The sequence below is a fragment of the Nematolebias whitei genome, chromosome 1 (assembly GCF_014905685.2).
Source record: "Nematolebias whitei isolate Nwh7 chromosome 1, NemWhi1, whole genome shotgun sequence".
Classification (NCBI taxonomy): domain Eukaryota; kingdom Metazoa; phylum Chordata; class Actinopteri; order Cyprinodontiformes; family Rivulidae; genus Nematolebias; species Nematolebias whitei.
In genome coordinates this window covers 34,236,661-34,253,703 of record NC_056498.1, presented here as the reverse complement: position 1 = coordinate 34,253,703, position 17,043 = coordinate 34,236,661, and the positions used below count along the sequence as shown (strand labels likewise).

At 41.0% G+C, this 17,043-nt stretch overlaps 1 protein-coding gene across 2 annotated transcripts in view; it reads right to left on the bottom strand.

The window, feature by feature from the left end:
* LOC119409642 (serine/threonine-protein phosphatase 2B catalytic subunit alpha isoform) overlaps positions 1-17,043 on the bottom strand; it is a 129,274-nt gene that overhangs the window by 74,462 nt on the left and 37,769 nt on the right. For both annotated transcript variants that reach the window (XM_037676546.1, XM_037676554.1), the window contains exon 2: positions 3,128-3,328. In XM_037676546.1, coding sequence (XP_037532474.1) covers positions 3,128-3,328 — 201 coding nt within the window. The remainder of the gene's footprint in view (positions 1-3,127; positions 3,329-17,043) is intronic.

Below are 17,043 nucleotides of genomic sequence, written 5' to 3'. Positions count from 1 at the left end.
ACGATCCAATATATGCAAACATGGCTTGCCATACTACACCTGCCACATGTGGCCATTTCACTGCGTGCTGACCGGCCGGTTGAAAGAGGTAAAAAGTTCAGCTAAGTTTCAGATGGACTACTACCAGCAATCCATCAGCCCAAATGGATGTTCATTTAGCCGCTGCACTCAGCGGAAGCGCAGCCGACAATTCAAACAGGTGAGATCACAAAATATCCGACATGTCAGAGCAGGACGCAGACAGAAGCAGGGGAAGCAGTTAATGCGCTTTGATGACTCCTCAGCTCCGATCTTCTGCCCCCTTTACTCAGAAGCAAACGTCTACTAACCGTGAATAATAGTCGGTGGTATAAGCAGTCAAAGCTTAATGAAAAATGTCAGGGTTTTTTTCGGGTTCGGCCCTGTAATTACTGTTAATTTGTCGGATTGGGTGGGGTTCGGAGATGATGGCTGCGGGCCGGGTCAGTTCGGATTATTTGGACCCGAGTGCAACTCTAGTCCAGGGTATACTCCGCCTCTCGCTCAGTGATAGCTGGATATGGGAACCAGTAACCCCCAAGAGCCGAAAAGGAAGAAGTGGGTAAAAGATAATGGATGGATGAGTGCCCTTCCAAGGAAAGTGACCTAGGGGAAACACTGTAGCACAAAAGAAAACAATCAGCTGATGTACAGTCTCTGACGATCTCGGAGGATGTTAAAACTAACTTTATCAAACTAGTTTGATCTTTCATATAATAAAGTAAATCTGCCAAGATTTTATTTTATAATTTCCTTTGTCGTTCTTCCTGTAAGTTGTTTGCACTACAACCTGGTTGCCATGGCTACAACGCTGACAGTAGTGACGGCGGCCAAGTGCGCAGCATGTAGTTTTGTTTTTGTTGAGGTGGGAATGATTTCCTTGGCAATTCTGAATATAAATGACCATAATTCTTTTATTCTGTATCACAGATGTCCAGTAATTGAAAAGAAGTAAAAAAAAAAATAAAAAAAAAAAAAACAGGAGCCATTTTTAGGCAAGGTCACAAACTCTGAGACACCAGGGGTTCGATTTAAGGAAGCTACAGAGAGAGGAAAATACTCGGGGGGTAAAAATAGTCCTTTGGCACTTCCACTATTAACTGCCTCACTGTAACCAAGCCGAGATCTGATCAAATAAAAATATCAAACTGAAAACCAAAACTGAATAAAGAAAGTAAAGCAACCATCAAACAAAAATGCCAAAACAACAGCAGGTCTTCTAGATAAAAGTTAAAACCACAACTAAATAATTTCTTTACAAAACCCAACCTAAAAGGGAAAAACGATGATTTAAACTCTAGCTTGGGACAACAGAGTCCCATCCACTTCCATTTAGGGCTTATTGAAAGCTGATAACTGCAGTTAACTATAGCAGCGATAACACGTGATCTATTCAAAGGGTTGATAAGATCTCAGAGCTGCATTTAAGTCTAAAATAGATTTGGAAGTAAATAGGAGCACAGATTTTAGTGTTTTCACGTCCTTATGTTCCTTTATAAAAGAATCAGACTGTGTGGCATCTGGCATAGAGCTGCAAATACTAATTATTTACACAAATGTTTCATAATTCAAATAAATAAATAAATCCCACGCTGAACTGAACGTTCAAAAGTCATGCTTTAGAAATAAGACTCAAATTGCTTGTTTTGGCTCAGTTCTGGTCACTATCACAGTGATTACTCATAATTTTTTAATGTATTTAAATTGATTTCTATTTATTTTTATTGTTGTTTTTAAGTATTTTAGCTTTCCAGCCAAGGAGCCTCATCAATCCAAATTGAAAAGTGTGAAGTTACACAATTTTTTTAGCTGTTGTTCTGTTGTGAGCTGGACTGGACTTGAATGTAAATGAATCTCCATCCCCTCCCTCCTGAGAGTCATTAGGGTCTTTATTAGCCTGGTCCAGATGAATGACGGTGCAAATTTGTGACACTGTTAGGGGTTTAGATCAAAACATTTTGTATGACTTAAGCTAAAGAAAACCCTAATGTCTCACAGAAGAAAGGGAAGGGAGATTAATTTGTATGCGACTTCTGTTCACAGAAATGGAGCATTACAGTTTTAAAGCTTGGAATGCCATGCCTTTACGTTTAAATGAAGAAAGTTCACATTTTTATTACTCTCCCTTTCTTCTTTCTTGACAGTCATAAGGGTCTTTGTTAGTCTGGTCCACATGAGAGATGTTTTGGTCTTGTGAATGAAGGTGCAGATTTGGGCGAAACTGTTAGGGGATTGGCTCAGAAACATTGCATGTGGACTAGGCCAACAAAAAACCAAATGACCCTCAGCAGAGAATGGAAGGAAATTAATTTGCACGTGAGCTTAGCTCACTCACAATAACAGAGCAACTTATTACCATTTTAAAAACTGGAATGCCACGTTTTTTGGTTTAAATTAAGAAAGCTCATTTGTTAACTTCTCTCTTCCCTCCTTACTGAGGGTCATAAGGGTTTTGGTTAGCCTGGTTTTGGTCACACAAATGAAAGTGCAAATTTGAGTGAAAACTGTGAGAGAACTAAATCACAAAATCTCTTATATAGAGTTGGCTAAAGAAAAGCCTAATGACCCTAAAGATGGAGTGTGATTTGCATGCGAGTTCAGCCTCCAGAAACAGCACAACCCTGCAGTTTTAAAGCTTGGAACTTCACAGTTTGCAGTTTGAATTGAGAAAGCTTACATTTTTATTACTCTCCCTTCCCTCCTTACTGAGGGTCATAAGGGTTTTTGTTAGCCTGGTTTTGGTCATATGAATGATGGTGCAGATTTGAGTGAAAACCGATAAATAAATCACATCATCTCTTATATACTGTACACTTGGCTAAAGAACAGCCTAATGACCCTCTGGATGGAGTGTGATTTACATGTGAGTTCAGCTTCCAGAAACAGCACAGCACTGCAGTTTTAAAGCTTGGAACTTCACACTTTGAATGGAGAAAGCTCACATTTTACTTACACTCAATTCCATCCCTAATGACGATCATAAGGATCTCTCCCTGACCACGTGAAATATGTGTGTGTATCGGGAGGGGGGGGGGGGGGGGTTAAGATCTGCCATTTCCAGGATGACTGAGAATCAACAGGTCACAGTTTAGGGTTTTTGGTTTCTGACCTGTCACGGGGGCCTCGATGTCCAGCAGATTCTTCTCTGAACGCAGGATCGCAGCTCCCTCCCCTATGAGCCTGAGGGCCACAGACTCCTCCACACGGCCCTCCTTGGTTAGGTGAGCTTTCAGCACATCCACTTTGGGCTTTCCATCAACGTCAAACACCTCTTTAGCTGTCAGCCGGTGACTGAGGGGGAAAGGGACAGCTGCAAGAATAAAAAAAGAAGGAATAATTAAGCCTGATATCCTTTCATAACATATTTACAGTGCTATGAATTTCATTGGCAGAAGGATTACAAGGATACATCGTTAATTCCACATCGCTGCATCGAGGCGCTTAACTTGTTTGATTAGCAGGTATTTCTGACTTCCTGGGGATCGACTCCCTGCAGGAGGTCACTCCCCGGCTTTCAGCCCACCCGCTGAGACAATTTACCCAACTGCTGCTATGATCTGTGACTCATTTAGTTTTCAATATTTATAACAGAGCCACAGATTTTCTAGTTTACTCGACAAGATTCAGAGCAAACAAGATGACGCTTTGATAGTGAACCAGAGAACTGAGACATCTGTTGTTTTATTTACATGGAAACGCCTTTCATACGAGGACGGAGTCTGAACAACGTGTGCGGTTTAATGTGTAACCACGTCGGTATTAAACATGCCCTGATTCATGTGTTGGAGCAGACCAACGCACACATTTGATTCAGCGTGGTATGGATTTACTTCCTCCTCAGACATTTCTGTGTCTTGAGCTTGGCGGACATCTTGAATGGGACCAATCAGTTGTAGAGGTACATCCAATGATTTCTTGGGAGTTTTATTAATATCTGTTCAGGGTTTAATGAGATATTTTGCTAACAGACAGACAAATGAACACACTAAAGTTCAATAAAACTCTAGGCAGACTTTAATTGGAAACAGTTTGTCACAAAATAACAAATAAACCTCAAGCTCAATAAATAAAATGGACCGTGACTCCCGTGACCCGAAAAGGAAGCGGGTAAAGATAATGGATGGATGGATGGATGGATGGATGGATGGATGGATAAATGGATGGATGGATGGACCTCGTGCCATATATGAACTTTCCATCCAATCCACATGCAAATGTTACAAACTGTTTCATTAACATGAGCTGTGAACAAGGGCAGCACGGTGGCGCAACTGGTAGAGCTGCTGCCTCTCAGCGAGAAGGTCCTTGGTTCAAACCCCGGTCCAGGGGCCTTTCTGGGTGGAGTTTGCATGTTCTCTCCGTGCATGCGTGGGTTTTCTCTGGGTACTCCGGTTTCCTCCCACAGACCAAAAACATGCATGTTAGGATGATTGGTAACTCTGAATTGTCCCTAGGTGTGAGTGAGAGAGTGAATGGTTGTTTGTCTCGTTTGTCTCTATGTGTCCCTGTGATGGACTTGCGACCTGTCCAGGGTGTACCCCGCCCCTCGCACAGTGATTGCTGGACATGGGCACCAGCGACCCCCGTGACCCAAAATGGAATAAGCGGGTAAAGATAATGGATGGATGGATGGAGCTGTGAACAATCTGAGTGCATGTTTGTGTTATTATCCATCCATCCATCCTGAAGGTGAGATCAGCGGTAATCAGAGCGCAGTATTTCCCCTACCGTTATCCAAGGAGGGCGCCCCGCCCTGTCAACAGAACTGAGCGCACTGACAACCGACTTGACCTTCCAACCACAACTCAAACCCCCACCTCCCTTTGACAGTTGCCAGCACTGACGTAGTGCTAAGCTAGTTGCGCACAATACAGATGCGCTAGCTAAGCTACAGACATAGCGTTCTGCTTCTTTCACGCATCCCACCTCCCGCCCTCCATGGACAGTGGTAGGGGAAACACTGCGCTTAGTTTTTTTTTGTTTTCCTTTCGGCTGATCCCTTCTTCAGGGTTTGCTACAGCGAACTAATTCACACAAACAATTGGCAATTTTTTTTTACTCTGCATGCCCTTCCTGACACAACCACCGAGCTACCACAGCCCTCTGTGTGGAGCAAAGAGATGCTATCTAGGGTGCCAGGGGGAGCAGATGGTGAGGGTTAAGGGCCTTGCTCAAGGGCCCAGAGTGGGGCAAATGAGGGTGGAGGCAGGTGTGGTTGTTCCAGTTCCCACCTACATTTTGATGTTGTTGGTCCTGGGAGTTGGACCACATACCTTCGATCACAGGCTCACCTTCTCGGACCTCTGCACCACCACACCCCCAAACACTGTGCTTAGAGACCTGTATACTTTATAGGAAAGCATTTTATTGGTTATACTGGTTGAGGACTCAAAAAGACTCATAAATGCCCAAACCAGAAAATCACTGCAATGCCACTTTAATTGGTGATATGTGACTTATTTTTTTCATTTAGCCTTTATTTATCCAGGTAGTCTCATTGAGCCACGAGAACTCATTTTCAAGAGACCTGTTTTAGGGAGCAGATGGTGGGGGTTAGGGGCCTTGCTCAGGGGCCCAGAGTGGGGCGAATGAGGGTGGAGGGAGGTGTGGGTGTTTCACCTTTTCCACCCACTTTTTGATGTTGACGGTACTGGGAGGTGAACCTGCGACTTTCCGATCACAAGCCCATCTTCTAACCTCTGCGCCGCCACTCCCCCACTATCTGTGCTGCTGATTATCCATGCTGCTGATTTCTTACCTTAAGCTGCTATATTCATATCCATCTGCACACAACAGACTCATGTTCAGGCTGCTGTTTAATACACCATATTACATTACATTAGTGTATATCTTAGATCCTTGTATACTGCTTCTTTTTATATTTTTTGCTATTTTTGAAAGTAACTGGGACCTTGAGTACACAGTTTTGTTCCACCTCATATACCACGTGATGCAAATGACAATAAAGAACCTTGTATTGATTTCATGGTTGTATTGTTGTATAGCAGGTCTCATGGTCAGTGACACAACTGTGTCTCATTGTGACCTGTATAAACAAAAGAAATGAAAGTTGAGCATATAGCAAGATGACCAATTAACTGAAGCTTAAACAACTCTGTGGTCCAACACATTCCTTGGAAATATGTTATTTCCTGCCTTTCATGGGGGTCGGTGTTCAAAATTGTACTATTGAATGTTGAAACAGTCACAAGACAATTTGGTCAAGCCTTAATAAATAAATAAGTAGTCCCAGGCTGATGAATCAATTGGTTGTTGTTCCCACGAACAGCGCAACTTTATCCTCAACTCGAGCCTTTTTAGATGTTAGAGAACCACATCTAATTGAGAACGGAGAAATCTGGCAATAATTGTCAATAACAGAAATAACCCCAAAGAACACTTTGGTTGTCTCAACAGGTCACTCCTCAGTTTTCCAAAAGTCTAAACAGAGACACTGAACTTTCCTCCAGTGGAAATTCTAACAGGCCTTAAGAACAAAAGTAACACTCACCTCTACCAAAACTTTACAGCACATTGTAACGACAGGTTGTGCACCAAGGACAAATATATCACAGAACTTTAAAAAATTGCTCACATGGTCAAGTTCGGTCAAAGCAAAGTTGCGGCTCCTCAAATGCAAAGTGAACCCAAATAAAAAGGGTTTTATTTTTATTCTTCCGAACGATCCTGTGCATTTATCCATCTTGTCGTTCAGATTGTGCACAGGAACATAAACTGACCGCCGGCAATCTGCCTGAAACTAAAGTGTGACTCAGAAAACAGCACCTGGTGGCTCCCGCCTTCATTATTTGACCATTTATGCATTCTCTTTCTGTTGCATAACTAGAAGATTACATCATGGAGTCAAACCTAACGAGAGAGAAATGATGAGAGCGAGGGTCAGGGGCGATGGCAAACCAAAAAAAATATATAACATTGAACTTTCTGTGGTAATTTGTCTCAAATGAGCATTGTAATTTCCCAACTCCAAATTAAACACATGCATCAGTGGTTCCGTTTAAGACCAGTAACGCCTCTGCAGCGTGTCCTGAATAAGCTTTCAAATGTATTTCATGAAAGTAAGCCATCCTGCATTCATCAGCTTAAGATTTTATGATCTGACGAAGTTATCAAGGTCAAGCTTCTTTTATGTCATTCTCGTCACGTGGTACACGTGGTGGAACAAAATTGTGTAAACAGGGTCCCAGTTACATCCAACAAAAGTATCAACTGTTAAGAAAAACAGTAATAAGATCTAAGACGTGAACTAAGAAATATGTTAAACTAAGAATACGCTAAACTTTCCAACCTTTATTTCCATAGATAAATCACAATGAGCCTCGAAGACTCGTTTACAAGTGAAACTTGTTTAGACGGACAAAAAGTAATGAAAGTGACATGTGTATAGGATTTGGAGGCAAAAAAAAAAAAATCCTATTAAACTCTGACTCCTTGGCCAAGAAGCGAGAGCCTGAGATTGAAAAAAAAAAAAAAACGCCCCGCACATAAGCACATAGTGCACAGCGACGGTTCCAGGGGGTGTCACTAAAACTTCCAGCTATAACACTACCAACTTAATCAAGCATCTCCAGAGATTTTACCCTAAAGAGCACGCTGAGTTTGTTGAACAGAATTCAGCAGTTTTTCTGTATCAGATCGGCATCGGCCGATACTAAACCTCAGATATCGGTATCGGAAGTGGAAAAAGTGGATTGGTGCATCCCTACTCTCGAGGGGTGCCAAAGTCGACCTAGGACAGCTCCAGAGAGAATCCAAGAGTCCTGAAATGATGAAGTTTATTCAGCCGCGCCCCTCTGATAGGTCCACATACTTCCTCGGTGGGAGGAGAGGGGGCAGGGCATTGAATTTATAGGGCCTCCAGGTTTGGAAGATATGTAGAGAGAGGCTCTGGAGCAGTTTCACAGACAGGACAGAGCAAAAGCAAAGTGGAGGAGGGAGAGGAGGGGAAAAGCATCCGCCCTTGACAAGAGCAAGTGGTGAAACACTTGAAAGTGCAAAAACAATATGCCGAACAGCAGCACGAACATGAGTCTGTGTGAGCAGGTGAGTATGAATGAATACAGCAGCATGAAATAAATCAGCAGCATGAGATCAGCAGCATGGATAGTCAGCAGCACATATCAACAATCAAGTGGCATTACAGTGATTTTTTTTTCACAGTGATAATCCTGATTAGGGATTCATGAGTCTAACAGCCTCAGGGTAGAAGCTGTTCCTCAGTCTAGTGGTTCTACACTTATGAACTCATCCAGCCTCAGATCATCAGCCATCGTTCTCTCATGCAGCTGAACGCTGAAATGGGTGCGTTTCAGAACTGATGCACCTTCTGCGAGGACGGAGGCGGCGGGAGCTGCTCTGTCAGACGGCACCGGGCAGGTCCGTTTAATTGGAGAAAGTGAGATCCTGTTGCAGCGCTCGCCGAGGCCCCGGCTTCATTTAACGGAGAACATGAAGTGTAACTGGGAGCCCGGACCGACCTGACAGCTCAGGTGTCTACGATTCCTGCACAACCATCTCCTCACTTCCTGCCGGATTTCTAACAGCTGGCTGCTGAAAGAAACGTCACACAGCGGCGTTTTGGTAAAACGCAGGAAAAAGTCATTTGGGGAAATGAAAACAAAAAACATTAAAAATAAATAACCGCATTGCAACTGTTGTTTTCACGTAATATGATCCAATGGCCAGCCAGTGAGACTACTGAAGGCAGTATCTGCAGAGCTCTGCTTCCATCTGGAAGCAAAACTAATTTAAAGCAGAAATTTGAGACGCGGCTGTGGATTAAAGCTGAAACGGCTGTAAAAACACAGCGATGGTCATTACTGGAAACCAGTGGTGTGAATATTTACGCACCTCTGAATTTAATTATGATTCAAAGGGCTATGATGTAATTTTAAAACAATCATTAAAACATATTAATTAACTTGAAGCCCTAAATGAATGTGACATTTTAGATAAATAAGCACTAACTTGTATGTTTTTATGACTAAGAAAAAGTGCACAAACACACGTGACCTGTGAAGTAAAATGAGTCACAAAGAGGAGTTTTTGAATTCTTAATTTAACTTTTGTCAAATTCTTTATCTGAAAAGCTTCAAAATGATTCGTAGTTTGTTGAATTTTGGGGATTTATCATCTGGCCTAGAAACACGTGAAGCGTTCACACTATGGTGATCCATTTTTCTTCTGTACGTTTTTCAGCATCTTTCTTGTTCCACAATTTTTGTGCCATTACAACAAATCATCAATCAAATCGTTCAGCTCTTTCAGGACAATCCTGCCATGACTTTTGGTATTGGTGCAACTTTAGCTTTTTGAAATATTTAGCTTTTTCTGCCATCTTTTTTCTCTCATATAAAATGCACTGAGCTCATTTAACATCCTTCAGATCTTTAGCTCTGTTTACAACCTTTTACTGCTCCTTTCATTTTGGTCTGCTTCAGCTTCTTTGTGCCAAGTTAAACATTTTTAAGCTAATTTCAGAAGTTTTGTGCTCCTTTCGGGTTTTTTCTGCTAACTACAACATTTTTATGCTTCTTCTAACTTCTTTTTGCTAATTTCAGCTTGTTTCTCCCTTCAGCTTATTTCTGCAAGTTTCAGCTTGTTCTACTATTTCAGCTACTATATAGCTGTTTTATGCTAATTTATGCTTTTTCGGCTAATTCCACATTTTTACACTCATTTCAACTTTTTTCAACCTAATTCAGCAACAATGTGATTTCTCCACTTCCTTCTTGTAATTTCAGCTTCTTTCTGCTTTTTTTAGCTACTTTTCAGCTGTTTTCAGACAAGCTCCACTTTTTTGTGCTCATTTTTGGTTCTTTCAGCCTAATTAGGCTAATGTGTTCTTCCTGCTTTCTTCTGCTAATTTAAGCTTGTTTTAACTTTTCAGCTGCCATTTTAGCTAATTTCAGCTGTTTTCACCAAAATTCAAGTTTTTCATGATAATTTCTGCTACTTTCAGCCTAATTAACTTCCTTCTGCTAGTTTAAGCTTGTTATGCTCCTTTTAGCTTTTTATGCTAGTTTAAGCTTTTTCTGATATTTCATCTACATTTAGCGATTTTGTGCTAAAATTAGCCTTTTCAGCTAATTCTATATATTTTTAGTTCATTTTAGCTCTTTCCACTTTCTTCTGGTAATTTAGGCTTCTTTCTGCCTTTTCAGCTACTTTTCAGCTTTTTTAGCTAATTTCTGCGATCATTTCTGATTCTTTAAACCCATTTCAGCAAATATGTGCTCCATTTGCTTTCTTCTGCAAACTTAAGCTTGTTCTTCCATTTTAGCTACATTTCAGCAAGTTCTTCAGCAATAAGCATTCACACTGCTTTTTCGCAGGAAACGCAATTTCTCTAGTTATATTTAGCTTATTTATATTTTGTTAAAGTGCTTGTTTGAAAGTTTGTTTTTATTGGTGTAGAGTGACGTCACGAAACGATGAAAATCTACTTTGACATGTTTAACGTGACAAAATGACGCAGATTCAATGTTGTGTGGCCGAAAACCAAACCAGTTCTGGCACCAGTCTTGGTAAAACACCATGAGACCGTCAGCTGACGGATTTGTAGGAGTTTCTTTCGAACAAACAAACTAGTGGTTTGTCCATCAGCCAACAGAGCTCCTCCCACCATGAAAGCCACCAGACCAGCATTTCTCCACCTCAGACCCAGTTTGACTGGTGGAAATCTGAGAATGAGACCACGGATGAGGCAACACAGGTCACTTCATACGAACTTGAAGCCAGAAGTCATTTGACTGCATTATTATGCAAAAACTGTGTTGTCTGGTTTTAAGAGCGCTCCTGCAGCACTGCTTCCTGAACATGAAGCAGACACTGTTGACGTGAAGCTCATCAAGCGTTCACAATGTGATCCATTTTTCTTCCGTACCTTTTCAGCATCTTTCTTGTTCCACAATTTTTGTGCCCTTTCAACAAATCATAAATCAAAACGTTCAGCTCTTTCAGGAGAAGGGTGCTTTGACTTTTGGTATTGGTGCAACTTTAGCTTTTTTAATATTCAGACTTTCTGCCATTTTTTTCTCATAGAAAAAACACTGAGCTCATTTTACATCCTTGAAATCTTTAGATCTGTTTACAATCTTTTACTGCTCCTTTCACATTTTGTTCAGCTTCAGCTTCTTTCAGCTTCCTTGTGCTAATTTAAAAAAAAAATTCCAGCTCCTTTCAGCTAATTTTAGCTGTTATTTCAGTCGTTTTGTGCTTTTTTCAGGTTCTTTCTGCTAACTACAAAAATGTGCTTCTTTAATTTTTTTCCTGCTAATTTCAGCTTTTCTGCTATTTCAGCTACTATTTATCTGTTTTTAATTCAAATTTTAGCCTTTTCTACTAATCCCACATTTGTTTGCACTCATTTAAACTATTTTCAGCCTAATTCAGCAAAAATGTGCTCTCTCAAATTTGTTCTGGTAATTTAAGCTTTTTCTACTTTTTTAGCTATTTTTCAGCTGGTTATATGCTAATTTAAACTTTTTTCAGATAATTTCCACTTTTTGTTCTCATGTCTGCTTTTTTCAGCATAAATGAGCAAACGTCCCTTCTGCTTTCTCCTGCTTATTTAAGCTTGTTAAGCTTTTTAGTAGATAATTTCAGCTGTTTTCAGATAGACTGGTGGTAACTTTTGCTACTTTCATTGAAAGTAACGTCTTTCTGATAATTTCAGCTTTCTATGCTCCTTTCAGCTTAATTAATAATAATAATAATTTATTCAATTTGTACTGCACTTTACATTTTACAATCTCAAAGTGCTACAATACAAAAAATCTAAATTATAATTATGCTAGTTTCAGCTATTTCTACTATTTCAGCTATTATTTAGCTGTTTTATGCTAATTTTAACTTTTTCAGCTAATTCCACTTTTTTTTTAGCTCATTTCGACTCTTTCCTCTTCCTTCTGATAGTTTAAGCTTTCTTCTACCTTTCAGCTACTTTCCAGCCATTATTTAGCTAATTTCAGCCTTTTTTACCTAATGTCCTAATTTTTGTACTCATTTCTGCTTATTCAAACCTAATTGGGCAAATAGGTGTTCTTTCTGCTTTCTTCTGCTAATTTAGACTTGTTCATCCATTTCAGCTACATTTCAGCATCTTTTTAGCTAATTTCAGATGTTTTTCAGCAAGTTCTTCTGCAATAAGCATTCACGCTGCATTTTCGCAGGAAATGCAAGTTCTCTAGTTATCTATTGAGATCATCTTCAGGGACCATTGTTGGCAAAAGACCCATGATCAATTGCTCCTTGGTAAAACATCACAGCCTGAGCCGAGTGATATTTTGTTTGTCACCACGTGGGAAAGAAAATCAAACATGTTTCAGAATCAGAAATTAAAATAGAATAATAATATGTTCTCTTCTCATTTAGAAGCCTTTCAGAGATGAGCCACCCTCTGCGTGCGTTGTGTGCACAAAGGACCGCCGCCAAGCGCCGAACAGGGCACCGGGAGCACGTGCAACTCTCTCTGACAGTCAGAGTTTGTTAATTAAATTACATAACAGCAGTGAATTAGACTGGGACAGGAGAACAGGATTAGCAGAACGCTTCTGTGGGCGGCAGGAAAGAAAAAAGGACACGCTGTACGCCGTAAAAGTACCTTTACTTTAAATGTCATGCGGCGGGAGCAGAACCGCTTCATTATTACAGCTAGTTCAGATAGTGGGGAGCTGATTACCTGTCGTGCATTATGCACAAGATTGAGATCGTATGGCTTTATTTCCTCCCAACAAGGCGCCGCAGCACCTGAAGCGTCCAACACATTATAATAACAGGGTCATAAATTATTTACAGAATACGTCACATGGGACAGTCCAACATAAGGGCTGATCTGAAACCGATAATCTGTCAAGCTGAGGAGCAAACGATGCATTTAGGGATAGATTTCAGCAGAACAACAACAACAAACAGAACACACAGGTTATTTGTTGTAAGGGCTGGGTGGTGTGTTCAGGTCTTAAAGATGAATTCAGTGAAAATAATTAATGCAAAATCCTCAATATTCAGTGTTTCCCCTACCATTATTCAAGGAGGGCGCTCCACCATGTCAACAGAACCAACCAAGTGCCCCGCCTAACAAATCCCCACACCCCGCTCCTCTGCCACTTCCGGTCGGGGAGTGGAGATTGTATCAGCTCAGCTCACACTCAAAACCGCAAGCAATACAAACGTAGCGCTCTGATTCTCTTCATCCCCATCACCCATTAACAACTGCTGCCACCCCCCTCCCCCCACACCCTCAACAAAAACCCTGAAGAGACGAGCGCCCTCCCAAGGCAAGTACCCAAGGGGAAACACTTATATCAGTGCTTCCCCTACCATTATACAAGCGGGGTACCCCGCCCCGTCAACAGAACTGAGCGCCCCACCTGCCAAACCGAACTGCGCACTCCCCCCCGCATCCGTCGGCACTGACGTAGTGCTAAGCTAGCAGCGTGCAATACAGACATGCTAGCTAAAAGGCGAAAGGTAGATCACACTGCCTCATATCTCACTTTGACCCCCCCGAAAAACTATTAGTAAAAATATTGCGCAGCTCAGATGTCTATCTGTCCCCCCCTGTCAACAAAAATCACAGATGAGATGATGAGCGCCCCGCCACTGCAATTTATCTAGGGGAATCACTGGATATTAATAAAACAATGGATGGGTAGCTGCACAATCATACGTGAGCAGAGTAAACAGGAGGGGGCTCAACACACATCCCTGAGGAGAGCCAGTGCTGAGGGTTATGGTGGAGGAGGAGAAGTTGTGGATCCTCACTAACTGTGGTCTGTTTGTAAAGAAGTCTAGTACCCAGTTGCAAATGGAGGGGCTTAGTCCTAGTGTGGATAGTTTGTCCATCAGGGTTTGGGGGATCACGGTGTTGTAGGCGGATGTGAAGTCCACAAAGAGCATACGGACGTAAGAGTTTTTCTTCTCCAGGTGGGTGAGCGCAGTGTGGACCACAGAGGAGATGGCATCCTCTGTTGATCGGTTCTCACGGTATGCACTGATGAGGGTCCTCGTTGATGTTGATGGTTGTTTTGATGTGAGTCATGACCAGTTTTTCGAAGCATTTAGCGACTATCGGGGTGAGGGCCACTGGCCGATAGTCATTCAGACCAGTCACTGTAGAGCTTTTTGGGACTGGGATGATGGTGGCAGTCTTCAGGCAGGTGGGAACTGTCTCCAGGGTAAGTGAGGTGTTGAAAAAATAAAATCTGTATGCCTTTTTATAACTGTCTATTGTTGTAGCTGTTCTTTGTTAAAATCAGGTCTCTCTTGTAAATGAGTCCTCGAGGCTCAATGGGATTTACCCGTCTAAATAAAGCTTGAATGAGTTGAATGAATAGTCTGCCCCCCATGAAGATCATAGCATGTAATAAATTAAAAAACATCTGTGTTAGCATATTTTAGATGCAGTTACATTGAAGAAAGCAACAATAGCAGCCAGATTAGCTCTCCTGCTCCGAGTCAGTAAGGAGTACATCGTAGGTTGCCCAAACAAGTAGCCAAAAGACAGGTAACCCCCGCCCCCCAGCTCAGCTGTCAGAGGTTAAATACTCCCCCCTGGCTGTACAAGACTGAGCTTGAGTGACACGTTTATTGATATCAGTATTAGACCATCTTGCAGCCGTGGATAAACAGGCCAGATGTGACTAATTTTCATAATGGATGAATGTTCACTGTCTTTACGGTTTATTGCATTTGGTTTTTTTTGTAAATTTCTGCGCAAATGACTAAGAAGCCCGAGAACCCAAACTCCTTAATCATGTGACATAAAATATTAAAGACGGCCTGAAGGACGTAGCGGGACCGATCTGCTCGGAGGGAGCAGAGCAGCGTCTCTCAGAGCTCTCAGGCATGTGGACGAGTGGTGAAAAGGTCAAACAGGAATTGGCGTGAACTTCTCCGACATGCTTCAGCCGAGGACGGAACCAGCTCTGATCGAAGCGCTGAGCGCAGCATAAACTCAGCCGGCTGATTGCATTTGTGTGTGGAAACGGAGGGAGAGGAGAGTAAAACCAACAACATCGAGCTTCCAAGATACAGAAAGAGAAGACAAAAAAGACGGAGCAGAGAAAAAAGGTCAAGACGCTTGTACAGTACAAAAAATATATATAGTTCTGTGCCCACATTTTAATGACTAAGATGAATTACCGGATGGTATTTAATATTAATGAATTAATGGTTTGTTTACAATAATTCAAAACCTATAATAGGAAATATGTTTTTTATAAAACTCACTCCATTTATTTAAAAAAAAACCTCAATAATAAATGAATCCTAATAAGAGTACTCAATAAAAAAAAACAGTGAAAGTTGCTGAATAGGTAATAATCTAAAGCGCATAAGCAAATTAATAAATTCAATTTTGATCTTGCAAGTGGAAAAGTCTGCCTATATTTCAGGATCTGACTCCAGGTCAAATGATGAAAGCATTAAGAAGCTGGTAAAACACTTCGTTCTAAAGCACTTAAGATCCCGTCCACAGCTCTGCACTCCTCCACACAATCACCTGCCTCTATTCATAAGCTCCTACATTAAAGACAGCAGAGTGACGGGAGGATTAAAGGGTAAGAACAGAACGCAAACCACTGAAAGTCATTTAAAATAAGAACGCACCAATCGACGGGAGAACGCTCAGAAATTCTCATTTCTTGTTGCGATAAACAATAAATCAATTAATCGCATGATAAATTAAAATTATCGATCTCATTTTCATTTATCGGCTTAATCATTTCTTCGTCTCTCTCTCTCTCTTTCTACTGAAGACACTGGATGACAAAAAGCTCAACTCTTCACTGACCCCTTCCTTTACCGTTTCTCTTTAAAATCCATTTTAACCGTCCAAAACCGTATTTTTCGATCGTGAAATGCAGCTAAGCTGAGAAGCTAAGCTACGAGCTAAGCGAAAAGGCCGAGCTCGGGAAAAAAACCTCCGTCTTGTCAAAGCTCCAAAATTCATGGTTGAAATCTGTGCCTTCATGTAAAAAGTTGTTGTTTTTTCTGCAAAAAGAAGCTGAGAACTTGTTTACTGATTTTTATTAAAAGCTTTGTGTGAAAAATGCTATGCTAAAGAGCTCAAACCACACCGAGCATCCGCCATTTTGAGAACTGAAAAAAAAAGGCGGGAGAGACAGCCCATGTCACATCAAGGGGCCTCCCTCCCATTTTTCTTAAAGAGACATGCAGCTCGCTCCCTCACTATCCATCCTTCGGTTCAAACAGTCTTATACTTCCATCATGTGGTCAAAAAAGGTACTACACACAAAACAAATTAACAAACATTTCTTCTTAAATTTGACAATAATTACTAATTATTGTCAAATTTCAAACAATATTATCGTTTATCGCAATAATTTCTGAGACAATTAATCACCCATCAAAATCTGTTATCGTGACAGGACTAGGTAGAAGCTGAGCATTATCTCAGCTTTGTATTTATTGTGTTAACTTTGTTTAAAATACTTGGCAGTACAGTAGTCCTTTGCTACTTTGCGGTTTGACTTTCGTGGACTCAATCTTTGGTGGGTTTTTCCATGTAAGATTGTACACAACACACTATTGTAAACTTAATATTACTCACATGATTGGGATGGTACAGGAATAAGTTGATGAACAAAAATACTTCAGACAGACGCTGCAATTTAATAGTTTTCTTTCAATAAGCCTATACTGTAACACAAGTCAAAAGAACTACACTGACTACCCAGAAGTCAACAGTGCTTCCAGCCGCTGCTTTCTGCCAAAATGGAGGGATAGTTTAGCAACGCAAAGACAGAAGTAACGCTCTATCTATTAAGCTCACAGAACTGGCAGGAAAGTCACAAATAATCCTGAAGATGAACTCATTCTTCAAGTTGTAGTATCCATATAAGATTTTGCAGTACTGTACAGTACATATACGCATGTTGTTAAAATTGCATAGGTTTAAGAGTTTAGAACATGGCAAAGAACATTGCAAGAGTGTGGGAAGGGTTAATAAAGCCTTATATATATATATATATATATATA